Source organism: Coccinella septempunctata, chromosome 2, assembly GCF_907165205.1.
Source record: "Coccinella septempunctata chromosome 2, icCocSept1.1, whole genome shotgun sequence".
NCBI lineage: Eukaryota > Metazoa > Arthropoda > Insecta > Coleoptera > Coccinellidae > Coccinella > Coccinella septempunctata.
Window position 1 is genome coordinate 2,457,140 of NC_058190.1, and position 15,894 is coordinate 2,473,033.

Here is a 15,894-nt window from a genome sequence, read left to right on the forward strand (position 1 = left end):
AATATACCGATGGCACCGGGTTCAAAGAAATATACAGCTTTTACTGTACCTAATAGAGGACTATTCCATTTCAATCGTCTCCCTTTTGGTCTATGTAACAGTCCTGCCACTTGGCAGAGATTTATTGATAAAATAATAACTGGTGAATTGACGGAATTTTGTTTCCCTTATCTCGATGATATTGTCATAGTGACGGAAAATTTTGAAGATCATCTTAGGATTTTGAAATGGGGTATTTTCCTAAAACTCAAAAAAAGAATTAAAAATTATTTTTGGAAACCATTTTCCATTGGTTAGTCACCACATAAAAGGTTCCACTCAAAATTCAGTAGGAAAAAAAATATAGCCTTTGAAAAAAAAATTGTGAGAGCTTGTGACGTAGAATGCCTTTACTAGAGTCTAGTAATTTTTGTGAATTCGACAACATCGGAACTGATCAAGAGGATATTATATAGAACTTGGAACATAAATGCATTTATGTATTTATGTTCCAAGATACAGAATTATATCTTCCTGAAACCGATGACAGTTTCTGACATTGTTTTAAACGTTCTTGTCAGATTGTTATAACTTGTCGAAATGGAGTCGAATTTTTCAAAAGCAAGCAGTGAAAATTTACCACCTGTAAACTTTTTCATATTGATGACTTTAGGAACCTATAAAATATATCAGCAATGCCTTCTTTCATCAACAATAACAGCCCAAGGAAGATCGAATATTAACTGACAATAAACAACCATAGACTCAATAATATATTATCAAGTCTATGGAGATCAGAAAACATTGATGAGAAACATTGATGAGTGTTCCAACGATGCCGGATTGTAAAAGTGACGTAGAATGTTTCTGGGAGAATGCCTCCGCGATGTGAACTTCCGTAATTAAAAACAGGCAAAATACAACTGTTAAAATAGAAAAAAAAATACTTTTCCATATATTTGAGATATGAGGATTTCGTTGATATATATTTTGAAATTCAGGAAAATACCCCATTGCTCATCTCTAAAATTGTGGAGGCTGGTTTGTCGATAAATCGATCTAAATGCGAATTTTGTAAGCCTGAAATAAAGTATTTGGGTTATATAGTTGACAGGAATGGTTTGCGGGCTGACCCTGAGAAGGTTTCAGCTATAGTGAATATTTCCCGTCCTACTTGTGTTAAAGAGCTCCGTAGCTTATTGGGCATGGTAAGTTGGTATAGACGTTTCATACCAAACTTCGCTCATATAGCTGCCCCTGTTAATAACCTTCTTAAGAAGAATTCTACATTTAGGTGGACTGAAGAATGCGAGAACTCATTTCGGCTCATCAAGCTTTTTTTTTTTGGTGTAGCAGGGGGAAAATCTGCAAACAGACGAACACACCCTCTGCTGAGGGGGAACAGTGTGGGGATTCTCACTCTCTGAGCTCGAGACCCACTAAAAACCCTTAACTGCTTCTTCATAGGTTCCGGGCATTTTGCCTATTAACCAGTTGACTCTTATGGTTTCTGGACTCTCACACGATCATAGTCGTGTTGATAGTTGTTTGCTGCCTATAGCTTTTATAGGTTAAGCTCTTCTTTGGTTACATTTAAATCCTTAACTGATCTCTCGGTCTTCGGTGGTAGGTTCTTGACCTTCTAGCTTCTTCTGTTGGATCGTAGTCAACTAATCTTCGTAGTTCCTCATTTGGATGTTGTTTGGCTTTGTCGAATATCCTTTCCGCCTTTCTCTTCATAAATTCTGTAACTGGTTCCCATTCCAAGTCCTTGTAGATTTGTTTGTTCCTAACAAACCAGGGTACGTCCATCGCCATTCTAAGGAGTTTATTTTCAGTGGCCTGTATTCTCTTGATGTGGGTCTTGGCTGCGAAGCCCCATGCCGCCGATCCATATGTGAGTTGTGGTCGCGCAATAGTTTTAATCATCGTCAACTTGATGTTCTTATTCATATGACTTCTTCTGCCTATGAGTGGATAAAGTTTACTCATTGCGGCTTTTGTTTTATCAACAGCACATTTGATGTGGTTTTTCCATGTAAGTCCTCTGTCAAGCGTCACTCCTAGGTATGTTGCTTCATTTTTCCATTCAACCTCTTGTCCATCAACTTCAAGGTTTTCTTCCATCCTCAATCTTCTCTTTTGCAGTAATATTGCTTGAGTCTTTCTTCCATTGATTTGGATTTTCCATTTGATGCACCATTTGAGTAATTCATCTATGGCTTCCTGCAGTCTCCGGTGAATGATCTCTGGGCGTCGATGTCTGAACGCTATTCCTGTGTCATCTGCGTACAAGGTGAGCATATTCCTAGCATTCTTCGGGATATCATAAACGTATATTACGTAAAGCAGAGGTCCAAGTACCGATCCTTGAGGCATTCCCGCTTCCAATTGTCTGGTTTGAGAGGTTGCTCCATCTATCTTCACATAAAAGTTTCTATTCCTCAGATAGTTCCTTATAATCTTGCATAGCTTGGTCGAATATCCTGCTTTTTTCATCTTGTAGATTAGGCCTTCGTGCCATACTCTATCAAAAGCTCTCTCGATATCCATCAGAACTAATCCTGTGGCCTGTTTTGTCTGCATTCCTTCGGTGACGTATTCTATGAGCCGTAGTAATTGGAGTTCAGTCGAGTGTTCTCGTCGAAATCCAAATTGTTCGGGTGGGATTATCTTCAACATTTCTGTTTCCTCATTCAGCCTTTTGGCGATAACCCTCTCGACGACTTTTCCTAGTGCTGATAGTAGGCTGATTGGTCTATAATTTTGAGGAAATTTCCGTTCCTTTCCAGGCTTGTTGAAAACTATCATTTCTGCAGTTTTCCATCTCTTTGGGTAGTATTCGGTCCTCATCACTCCGTTTGTTATATTCTTCAAGGCTGCTATTCCTTTTCTAGGCAATTTCTTCAACATATAATTCGTTATCCTATCTTCTCCCGGTGCTTTCCGGTTTTTCAGTTTCATTATGATCTCTTTGATTTCTGTTGGTGAAGCCGGTTTTGGAATGATTTCGGTTTCCGGTGGTTCCATCATCAGTTCTTCGTTTGCCTCCACTTCTTCTTCTAGATCTTCATTGTCATCATCATTTCTGTAATTTATTCTGGCTTCTCTCTCAATTGAGTCGGCAAGTGCTTCGGCTTTTTCAAGTCTCGTATATACCATTCCGTTTGCTCCATGCAGTGGAGGTATAACTGTCCGTTCTCGTCGTAAGCGTTTTTGCATTTTCCAAGCCGAGTGATCTATTGTATTCAGTTCCCTTAATCTCTGGTTCCATCTGTTATTACGCAGTTCTGTTAAAGCATTTTTCAATATTTGACTATGCTTATTCAGTTTCTTCTTGTCTTCTTCTCTTTTTGTTGTTCTGTAGATTTTCCTGAGTCTTCTGTTCTTTTTTATAAGTTCCTTTATATCCCTTGGCGTATCTCCGTGTGAATGTTTCGGAATTGGTTTCCTTATTCTCTTGGTGCTTTCTTCATAGGCTTCTTTTATATGATTTTCCAATTTTTCAACTGCTTCATCTAATTCATCCTGGGTGTTTATTTGGGGAATTTCCCTGATTTTCTCCTGCAGTAAATTCTTATATTTCTCCCAGTCTGTGCGATCCTTGGTTTGTGTCTCTTCTTCGTTTCTTGGGCCATGTCCCACTATGAATTCTATGGGATTGTGGTCTGAAGTTCCGTCTTCTATTGTATCAATGCTGATTTCTTCAGTGATGTCTTTCATTACGACAATGTCCAGTACATCGGGTAGTCCATTTACTCTTGGTATGTAGGTCGGTATATCAGGTCCTATCACAACTGCATTAAGTTTTTCAGCATAAATCTTCAGTCTTCTCCCGTTTGTATTTTCCACTCTACTATTCCATTCCTGCGATTTGCAGTTAAGATCACCAATTATGATTTTCGGGTGTCTTCCTTCTAGTAGCATTTTTAGATCCTCTTCCAGCATGTCCTTATCCGGTGATTTATAAGTTGAAATAATCTTCACTTGCCCTCGATTAGTATTCACAATAATCGATATTGCTTCTACTTCTTGTCCATTGAATATTTGGTCGAAATGGTGATCCATATTCCTTCTAGCCAGTATAGCAACGCCACCTGTGCTGTTAGGTCTATCATTTCTGTAAATATCGTAATTGGGAAATGCTATCCGAACGTTGGGGTTAAGTCTCGTTTCTTGGAGAGCTATGACATCCGGTCTCTTCTCTTCAATCAGTTCTTCGAATTCTGATCTGCGGGCTCTCAATCCTTCGACGTTCCAAGAGACGATTATGAGATTGTTCTTTATCGTCGTGTCAGCCATTAAATATTCTTAATAATTTGCTGCATCTTCTTCTCAATCTCTTTCTCCAGATTCTGCATCATCGTGCTGAGGAGGTTTTTCGTGAACTTATCCAGTTCCTCAGTGATTCCAGAAATTCCTTTTCTGGTTTCGGCTTTTTTGACGGTTTTTGCCTTTTCCGTCTTTTTCTCTGGTTTCTTCGTCTCTTTGACCACTTTGGTTGCAGTTTCCTGGGGTTTCTTCACTTCCGAAGAGTTTTGGGATGGCCTCGGTGTATTTTGTGTTGGCCTCGAGCTGGTCTGGTTCGATCTTGGCGATCTCTTGGTCTTTTTAGTGACCAATTTCCATTCGCTACATCCCTTGTAGCTAGCTGGATGTCCTTGCTCTCCACAGAGAACACAAGAGGCATTTCGCTCCTCGTTCTCCCTGGTAAGCGTACACTCCTTGGAGCTGTGATTACCGGAGCATTTCACGCACCTCCATGGAAAAGTGCAATTACTTTGGGCATGTCCATATCGCTGACAGCGGTAACATTGTCCAGGCCCAATCGTCCTTCTCTTAGGTTCAACAACACAGTTCATGTTGTAGAGCCTTTTCACCTCGAAGATACCCTTATTCTGGGTTTTAACCAGCAATAAGGGCATCGGCTGTTTTGTTTTATTTGAGGTCATCCTTATGACCTCAGCATCGACGATCCCTTGATCCTTGAGGTCGTCAAGGATCGTCGGGATATCTGCATCCAGCGGTAGGTATCTCACTACCGCGTATATTTTCTTTTCTTCCTCCCGTTGAAGAGTGTAAAACTCCCTATTTATTTTATGAAGGAAGTCCGTCATCCTTCTATGATCATCGGCGCTTTGTGGGACGATTCTTATACCGTCCTTTACTGTCGTCGCTCTTTGGTATTTAATACCGTTTCGCATTAACGCGTTCGAAATTGAAGTCCATTCGGACGTACCTCTCAGGGTGACAGGGGGGATTTTTTCTTTTCTCTCCACTGGAGTGGTTTTCTCTTGGTCTGGGGTTTCCAAGACTCTTTTCTTGTTTGCATCTTCATTTGACGAGGAGCTATCCTTTCTCACTCTTTTGGCGGGTGGGGAAATTTTGGTTTGAGGGGTTTTGACCACCTCCATCTTCTGTTTTGGAACCGGTAAGTTCACTTCTTGGACATTTTTCAAAATAATGTTCTTCTTGAGTGCTTTGGAGTAACTTTCCTTATTTCCCTCCTGCAACTCGAGCCTCTCCCTGAGATTTTTAATCTCAGCAACTAAGCTAGATACGCATCTATCTAACTCATTCACCCTCGCTTTCAAACTTGCGTTCTCCTCTCTCAAAATATCGTGTTCGGACACGACATTAGCGATTTCTGGCGCGTCTTCTTCCATTACGGAATCGCAGTCCGAATGGTCAGACATTTTAGAATCTAATTAATAATTACTTTGCTACTCAAAGAAATTGGAAATAAAATTTTTCAAGACAAAAGAAAAATGGCTAAGTTATATATTTTCTATACTATGAGAAAAATAAATCGACTCACCAGTGATATCCGTGGAACCAGCGATCTTGGAGGTGATCTGGACTCTACACTGAACACACTGAATTTGAACGAATTTCCGCTCTATAACGCATACACTTATAGAACTTACAAAAAAAACTTCGGAAGTTTCGTAGACGGAATCAAAAATTCCGTAGCTTCGCTAGTGTCAACTTTCACTTCGACTTTCTCTTTTACAACACGAGAGATGACGTATCGCACTGCATCGCTAGTGTACACTTTCACTTCGACTTTCTCTTTTACAACACGAGAGATGACGTATCGCACTGGTATCATTCAACACATCTACCTGCTTCAACGTCTCGAGGTTGACTCTGCTCATCAAGCAAGCACTTGTGTCTTCCCCTATACTAGCTTGTCCGAATTTCGATCTGCCTTTCGTGGTTCAGTGCGATGCTTCAGGGTTCGGTTTGGGTGGTGTCTTAACTCAAAAATATCCTGACGGTGATAGAGTCGTGGCCTATGCCAGTAGGTCACTTTCGCGTAATGAAAGAATTTTTACGACAACAGAGTTAGAATGCCTAGCAGTTCTTTTTAGTCTTGAAAAATTCAGACCTTATATAGAGGGTTCAAAAGTTACTGTGGTTACCGATCACAGCAGTCTGTTGTGGTTACACAACCTTAAGGATCCACGAGGTCGTTTGGCAAGATGGTCTGTTGCCCTAACTCAGTATGATTTTGAAATAGTCCATAGGCCTGGTAAAGAAAATGTTGTTCCAGACTTTTTGAGTAGATCTGTCGGAAAAGATAACTCAGATATACCTATTAATGAAAATTTTTCCCCATTAATACAAACATCATCAATAGCTAGGGTTGAGAAAACTGATGAAAATCATGGGTTAGATAGGTGGTATTCCAGTATGATCACTCGTGTTAAACTCAAACCTGATAGTTATCCGAAGTGGAAGATTTCTGATAATAAGTTATTTAAGTATTGTAGCGTCAAATACCCACAATTGTCATATGATGACAATGAGTATTGGAAGTTGGTGGTTCCGAAACATGATCGAAGAAAAATAATATCTTTGCACCACGATGATACTCGGTCTGGTCATTTAGGTTTAAATAAAACTGTTGGAAAAATTTTGCAGAGATTCTACTGGCCAAAATTGCGCTCAGATGTTTCTGCATATATCAAAGCATGTAATATTTGTCAAAAATTTAAGACTGTTCAGAAAGCTCCTGCGGGTTTGATGGTTACCAGAAATTATGTAAATAAACCTTGGGAACTTGTATCTGCGGATATTGTCGGCCCATTACCTAGAACAATTCATGGTTATAAATACGTACTGGTAGTATGTGATTATTTTTTAAAGTTTCCTCTTTTCTTTCCACTTAGGACAACGACTACGGAGAATATTATAGAAAGAATAGAAGATCAGGTATTTATGCTCTTCGGTGTTCCAAAATCTTTAGTGGTAGACAACGGTCCTCAATTTAAAAGTAAGAAATTTGCTGAATTCGCTTCTTCTTACGGAGTTAAAATTAAATATACTGCTCACTATCACCCACAAGCAAATCATACTGAGAGCGTCAATAAAGTAATGAAAAATGTTATTTCCTGTTACGTAAATGATAATCACAGGACTTGGGACAAATACCTTCAGAAGGCTGCTTGTGCCATTCGTTCTTCGCCTCATGAAACAATAAAATATTCTCCATATTTCGTAAACTTCGGATCAGAAATGCACCTTACGGGTGAGAGTCACTGCTTTTCGCCGTCTTCCGATAAAGAAGTGGAAATTAAAACTCCTGCGAATCTACCGTCACGCGTTCAGGGATTTTCGAAATTGTACAGCGACATACGAGAGTACATGAATCGTTCGTACTTACACAGTTCCAAATATTATAACTTGCGTAGGCGCGATGTTGGTTATTCTGTCGGACAATATGTATATCGGAAAAATTACGTTTTGTCAGATGCGCTACAGTATTATACTGCAAAATTTGCTCCTAAGTATTTAGGTCCTTTTAATTAAGAAAAGAGTGTCTCCATGGACATACGAGTTGAGCGATGGAAATGGCAAGTATCAGGGTACATGGAACGTGAAGGATCTCAAACCGGTAACTAACCTCAATGATAGGGAATAGCTCAGGACTTGCAAATTAATTTTTAAACTCCTTGAAAAAAAAATTAAAATAAACAAATTCTCTCTATTTATAGTCGGATTTTTCTCTTTTATCCCTTGTTTTATCCAATAATTTTTTTTGGAAAAAAAAATTTTTTTTGGCGAGTGGGGAGTGTTACCCTCATTTCATTTTCTCGGCGGAGTAGTGTATGCCACGATTTTGTTCGGGTAGTTTAGGTTTCCTAAATCTAGCGGCCGAGTTCGAACAAACTACGCTTTTAATATGTTTGTGTAATTTTTTGTCCGAATGTTCTTTCTGGAGTTACGGGAACATATTTTCAATTCATTATTCTGGTAACAAGGAAGAGAGAAATATCTTTTTGGTGATTATAAAGATATCTTTTGAGGATTTAATAAATCTCTTCATTAAGTAAATTCACAATATTTAGAAAGCTAAGAGAGACTATTGGTTTTCATTCTCTGGCTAAACTCGAAAATCGAGGATTTCATTATTGGAATTTATTGTTACCACACATCAACCCCACACACCACCAAGGGTAAGATATAATTTCCGTGCTCCAGAGAGAATATTCTGATTGTTTTGTATGTCCTTTTAGGGTTTTTATTTTTTTTATTTTCTCTTTGAAATATTGGAATACCACATTACGTCAGTTCCATGCGATAATGTTATCTGGAGGGACGTTTAATGATCTATTGGAGGAGTAACTGATCCAGGAAAATTTCACCATCCTCATTATTTGTTTGGATAAGTACCCCGCAGGGGATCTATATATGTATACTCGTATATCGATTTTATATTATCAAAAAAAAAATTATTGATGATTAGCTATTGTAGTTTTAGAGCAGGTAGTACATAAGATAGGTAGATAAGTTGAGATTAGGTTAGTATAGGATATAGGTTAGATAATAGGCATAGGGTAATAAATAAGAGATTAGTAGATAGGTAGGTTTAGATAGGTTTAGGGTTTTAGTTATTAACTTGAATATATTCAAAATTAGAATTCAAATATTATTTTTTCCACCTCTCATTGTCAGTCAATAGAATCTATATTTTTTTTTCATTTTATGCCATAAGTTTGGTAATTTTAGAAATATGTGACCAGATAATGAAATTACCTGGCGCCCATTAGAACTCTTTAATTTATTTTTTTTTTACTTCATGCTCCAGAGGGAAACCCACCCTGAGTGAGCTAGCTGGTCACTTTTGTTACAACTGGCAAATTTGAAAAAAAAAATCAACTTTGTTTGATTTATTTAACTTTGGTTTATTTTAAACGTAACAACTCGAGCGTCGTGGAGACCTAGTGGATTTTGAAGATTCTATATTCTATGATGTATGCACTTCCAGCGGTGGGGAAAGCGTCTGTAGGTTCTCGAAGTTGTAAAAAAAATTCATCAGGTGTACATAGTCGAGCGTGTCAGATTAGGATCAGTCATAATCGTGTCAGCATCGTCCTTATTTTTCTCTATACGGCTGCTAAATCCGTGGTGGTCCAAGAGATGATACCGAATAAGTAGCTCAGTGCTGAACAAGCGTAGGTATTAATAGCTTCGATCAAATTCTTGCTGTTAAGACCAGTTCTCATTATCCTTCTCAATCTTCGGGTGAACTCATCCGTTGATTCTTTCTTCATCTGGCACTGATTGATTTTTCTTGCCTGTTATTATTAATATTATTACCTACTGCAAAGCGACCTTCAAGAAAGTTTCCAGGTGTGTGACATCCTGGTCACAATAAACGCAGCAAAGTGTCCAGTACTACATTTAGGCGAAAACAACCCGAGAAACAGGTATGTTATTTCAAATGTTCCTCCGAAGCCCGTCTCCCATCAAAAAGACATAGGTATTAAAGTGAATTTATTTCGAGTAATATCAGTTGAACTTCTTGAATTTTGCGCATTCGAAACCTTAACCTACCTTGCAAATTTCAAATTTCTAGCTATCTTTCATCGAAAGTTAATTTGAGAACGGATTCCTCATCACTGAGTCCAATTCAATCGTTTGAGACCAAGAGCAAAAAACAGTTTCAGCCATCATTTTCGAAATGGAGAATTTTTGGGCGGACCCGATATTTCGAAACTTCGGTAAGAGTAGAATCGAGTTTCTGAGCCTTCCAGATGGAAATTTGATGTCTAGCCATTGTAGAAGTTCACTACTTTCGAAGTTCGTGGTTCGAAAGTTTCAAAATTAATAGGATGTCATTAATTCTCCGATTCTCTAAGGAGATCATATTGAACTACCTCAAACTGAGACTGAAGTTAGAAGGACTGTCAGGAGTAAGCGAATTAAAATTGCATTCAAACTGCATAAATTTTATATACCCTTCCTTGACCCTTTTAGTGAGATCAATATAATTTATAAAGAGTGTCCGGATTTCACGTATATATTCCAGGCAGGGGGTGATTCTAGAGGTTAAAATATGAAGATAACACCATATCAAGGTAAGTTCTAAAATGCATTCTACGGGCTCTAGCTCTGGCTCTTCATCACCCAACAAACACAACATACAGTAACTGTACAGACACTGTAGTAGAATTGCCATCTGAATGCAGCACGGAAATTGCTGTTTGAAACTGCACAGTGTCTGTATTGATAATACTGCATTTGAGAAATGCAGTTTTTGATATACGGTTACGGTGCAGTTTCTGTATTGTGTCTAAGATTGATCACTCTTTTTTCATGGGGTAAATCTTTTTTCTTCTTAGAAAATTTACTCAAACTTGTTCTGAGGTTGCACTTAGGATATCTTAATTTGTGTTAAGTTGAAATGTCTGATTAACCTCCCAAGTTTCAATAAATTCCGTTGATATGATTGATGGTCTCATTAAAGCAAAATGGTGATAGCCGACCTATGCTATTGTTCAAAATCGGGGGTGTTATGATTTTGCAAAAAAAAAGAGTAGTGGACCGTATTACCAGATAATTGAGTAGGAGATGGTATTGTAAAAACATTTATTATATATCTTTCACGATCATAAAGTGAATAAGTCACCTGCATGGAGCTAATACAGTAATAAAAACAAATATTAACAACATTTATAGACTGCGAGAGACATTATTCAACTAAGAGCAGAGATAATCCAGAGTTGTTCAAATGAGAAGTTAGTTGTGGTCAGACTTAGACTTTGAAAAAGTTCGATAAATAAAAAATTAACACAACATTCACAGTGACAGAACAATCAATGAAATTTGAGTGCGAGAGCCTCTTTATTCTATCAGAAAAATAGAAGGTTACAATAATGAAATTTAATGAGAAGGCTGAGTTGTAATAATGAAATAGACCAAGAGGTGAAACTAAATTGTCTTAGTCTAGTCATCAATGAGAGATCAATACATTAAATATAAGTCGAGCAATAATTATAATTGAAATATCAGCGAAGCGAGAATATTATAAGTTGAATGAGAAGAGCAAGAATATTATAATATGAGTAACGTTGGTCTTGAAGAGTGCAAAAATTCATCACTGAATATAACATTTACAGAGACTGACTGCTTACAAGCAAGAACGATTAGAACGTCCATCAGAAAAAAAAAAAATATAATTATGAGAGTTACAAAATGAGAGCACTAATGAGGAAAACCACTAATCGTTGGTTTCGAGAAGAGCAGAAGGTTTGAAAATAACATGTTTTTCGAGCACGATGAATGAATATGAGAATATATCAATGAGAGTACAAAGTATAATGAGTACATCATACCAATTGAGAGTGTACACGATTACCAGAGCAGACCTTCCAGGGTGGAACCAGGATGAGAGAGTATCAACAAGTATCATAGCTCACTGCTGAACTATATTTGAGAAGTGACCTACCACACTCCGGGCATGGATAGTCACCAACCAGATCTGGCCGCCGCTGTATTCTTCTCGAGTCTCCATTATAACTGTGGACCAAAGACCTCCACTTTGATCTGTCTAATGCTAGTTGTTCCGAGTTAGGATTGGCGTTAACTGATTGATGCAGTATATCCTTAAACCGCTTAAACTGTCCTCTTGGTTTCCGGGCTCCCTCTGTGAACTCGCCATACAGAGCTATTTTGGGGAGTCTTGTGTCTTGCATCCTCAGAATGTGGCCGCTCCATCTGAGTCGGTCCCTCGTTACTTGAGTCTCAATTGTTGTACAACTCGCGCGTTGCAAGACTTTGAAACTTTGTGAAACCTGTAAGGCGTCCAGCTTTCGCTTCCTTAAAGAAGGGTTGGGAGGCCGACTGCTTTGTAAACAGCTGTCTTGGTCCTCAGATTGAGGTCGTGATTTTGAAACACTCTGTTTTTTAGCTTCCAGAATGCCCGTGATGCCGAATTGATACGGTCATGTATTTCCGTGTCCAGGTTAGCCCTAGTATTTATGAAGCTTTCCGAGTATTTGAACTGCTCGACCTGTTCTAAAGTTATTCATTCTCCAGGCTGATATCTGTTTGAAGGATTTCTGGGGGACTTACCAGGATTTTAGTTTTGTCAATATTGAGTCGCAAGGCCTAAATATTCGTATATATTTTTATAGGTGTCCAACATTATCTGTAGATCCTCTGGGCTGCTGGACATAAGTGCGCAGTCGTCTGAATATTGGAGTTCCGTGATAAACTTTGTAAGGGTTTGCTCTGAGGCACTTCAGGTTAAATAGACCTCCATCAAATCTTAATCTTATTCCAGCCTCTCTTACAGCCATACTCATATCAGCAATTATAGAGATAGCTATGGCGAAAATAATGAACAGAAAAGGCGCTAACACGCAGCCTTGTTTGATTCCAGAGTTGGTTAAGAAATGGTCGGTTGTAGAGCCATTATGCTGTATTCTAGCGGTGTTGATATGAAGGCTTTTACACACTGCTAAGAATTCATCGGGCACTCCAAGGCGTCCCATGATTTTCCATAGCGCTCTCCGATTCATCGAGTCGAATGCCTTACTCAAAACGATAGCTAGGAAAAAACGGAAGTAAATCAAAGATAAACAGTATTCAAGGGGTGTTCGTCCTCTTTTGAGCGATTTAAAGTCGATTCTGGGTGAATTCTTGGTTTTGGAAAAATAAACGAACTTCAGATACCATAGAAGGAAAATCAAATAAGCGCAAATCGTCCGCTTACTATCGTGAGAGTTTCATATAAAAGCGTAATATAAACTCAAAGTATTGTTGATGAAAAATTTCGTTTATTGTTTTCCGTTCCTTTTATAATTATGTTTTAGGAGTTTCATTGAAACATTCTCCCCAGAAAAATACTGATATTAAGATCAAGACCTGTCCTTCGTGTGACCAGCTGAATCCATACATTTTTGTGTTTTCAGGGGGGCTAAAAAAAACCGCTGATCAAAACACAGGGTGCATTATTAAAAGTTTTTGTATGTTGTGTTTGTTTGGAGCCGTGAATTAACCTAAGAGTTAGATCAGTTCGAAAACTATTACTAAATATTAACTATGTGTTCATCCAAGAATACTCACCCGAGCGCCAAATACCTCCATATCGCCAGCGTCAAAGTCAGACAAATCGAAGTCGTGTGCATGACCTGCGAAAAGTGTATGTGAAACAGCGCAAAAACGGCACCAAGATACGGAAAATCCCTACGACCCGAAACATCCTGGTAGTAATAACTGTGGAACGAGATATACTCGACCATTAAGAGCATGTCTGCCACAGCCAAAGCCGTCAAAATCCTGTTTATGGGAACGCTCGCCATCTCCTTCCGCGTCAACACGGCCACGTTCAGCGAGTTCGAAACTGTGCCAAAAACGCACACACCGATCGCACAGTAGATGTGGTAGTTCTCGGCGTAATCGGACGCCACGTCTGCCAGCGAACCGCACCGATGATCCCGGCGTCTTTCATTTTCATCCACACCGTCCACGTCGGGATATGGTCCGATGTTTATGATATCACTCTGGCTTATGTTGAATATGTCGGAGAAGTTGTTACCCAGTATTCTCCTGACTTCCTCGAAGCTGAACCTCTGCATCTTATTATTGCATCGCTCACATCTTCAATTAATTATCTGGAAAAAAATAGAAGATCATTATGTGAAAATGTATCGATATATACTGCGCAAAAAAAATTAACGCACATTCTGAAAATCTCAATTTTAATGAAAGTTAACTCTACATTGACTTTATAACTTATTTTTTATGTTCTCTCGGGAAGGTTTTGAACGAAACAAGACACATTAAATGGAAGAAAAATTCAGGATTTCACCGAATCTTATGTGAAAGAAGAGAAATGAATAATTTTCAAAATACTGAAATGCTGATAAGTGATTTAATACTTGGTATTTCCACCCCTTGCGTTAATTACAGCTCGGCAACTACGGTTCATACTCAAAATGAGTGATCTTAAAATGTTCTGATCTAATCCTTCCCAGATTTCTCCGAGTTGGATTCCTAAGTCATTAAGAGTAGCTGGATGATTTTCTGAACTTCTCAGCCTTCTATTGAGGTTGTCCCAAACCTGCTCAATCGGATTGAGATCTGGACTTCTTGCTAGCCATTCCATTCGAGAGACTTCAACCTCTTCAAGGCACTCCTGAACGATGCGCACGATGGGGTCTGGCATTATCGTCCATAAAAATGAAATTTTCACCAATATATGGGGCAAATGGCACTACATGCACTTCAAGAATGTTCCTTATATACTTATCAGCATTCATAGCTCCATTATCAATGACCACTAGGTCTGTGCGAGCAGTCAAAGATATTCCACCACATACCATAATCGATCCTCCCCCGAATCCAGTAGTATTCAGGAAATTGCACTGAGCATATCTTTCATGTGGACGTCTGTATACAAGGGAACGTCGATCACAATGGTAAAGGCAGAATCTAGACTCATCTGTGAAGAGAACTCTTTCCCAATCGGTCTCTTCCCAATGGATATGCTCTCTCGCAAAATCCAAACGCGCCCTTCGATGAGCTGGGGTAAGTGCTGGGCCTCTTGCCGCGACACGAGGCCTTAAATCATATTCTCTGAGGCGATTTCTTATTGTCCGAGTGCTAATTTGCACCTCATGAGTTTGCCCAAGCTGAATTTGAAAGAGGCGAGGAGGCGAGCGGTTGCAAACCGTTATCTCAACGAAGAAACTCTCAAGTAATGTTCTTGAATGGCAGTTGTTACCTGTGGTCTACCCTGTCCTGGTCTGCGGACATTCATACCTGTCTCCCTGAATCGCTACAACATTCTGGATACACTTGTATGGGAAACTCCAAACCTTTCTGCAATTCTTATGTATGTCCACCCTTCTTCTCGCAAAACTACCGCTTGGGCTCATTCCTCTTGGGTCAAATTGCGTGTTTCGCGTTGCATAGCGATCGAGTGTAGAAAATCAAACGAAAGAAAAACTATTGATCACTAGAACTGATCGGGAACAACTGATTTTAGAATGGAGCCAATACATTCAAAATCTGATAATATCTTCTTTTTTTATTCCTGCTGGGAAAAAACATCTGTATTGAAGAAAACCGTTGAAAGTGGATAATATATGCATGCATAATTCTGATAAAAATAATTATCATTGCGAAAACCTTCAGTTGTAGAATAAATTTGAGATTTCCATAATGTGCATTAATTTTTTTGCGCAGTGTAGTATTTCTTCAAGTTATATGTCTTTGATAATCCCTTTCATTCCACCCTTGAAACTGGCCGCTAAATAAAGACTCTGTTAAAAATTGAGCGAAGTCCCCCTCCGACCTCTCTCTATTCGACGCTCCTGACCAGCTCCGGTAGCCACGTATGGTACCCCGATTCTGTTTTTCAGGATTTTCTTAAGGATTTTCTTGTTAGCACCGTATAATTCACTTCTCGCTGTTATAATTTTGGATTTGTATCACCTCGTTTAAGTTCACCTCTTTTAGTTAATCTAATTTTTCAAGTCTTCTCGCTCAATTCTGGTGCTAAATTGTTCTTCTCATGAGGTAAAGTACACTCAGTCTTCTCAAAATTATTAATTTCACCATTTTTCATGATAATTTCATTCTGATGAAATGAGTCCACGTGCAAGATATTTCAGAATC

General features: G+C 38.8%; 1 protein-coding gene across 1 annotated transcript in view; it reads right to left on the reverse strand.

Moving 5' to 3' along the window:
• LOC123308211 (G-protein coupled receptor dmsr-1) overlaps positions 1-13,874 on the reverse strand; it is a 38,783-nt gene extending 24,909 nt beyond the window's left edge. Inside the window, exon 1 of the mRNA XM_044890787.1 lies at positions 13,339-13,874. Within this exon, the coding sequence (XP_044746722.1) occupies positions 13,339-13,850 (512 nt within the window). The 5' untranslated portion in view covers positions 13,851-13,874. The remainder of the gene's footprint in view (positions 1-13,338) is intronic.
• Between the last annotated feature and the right edge of the window lie 2,020 nt (positions 13,875-15,894).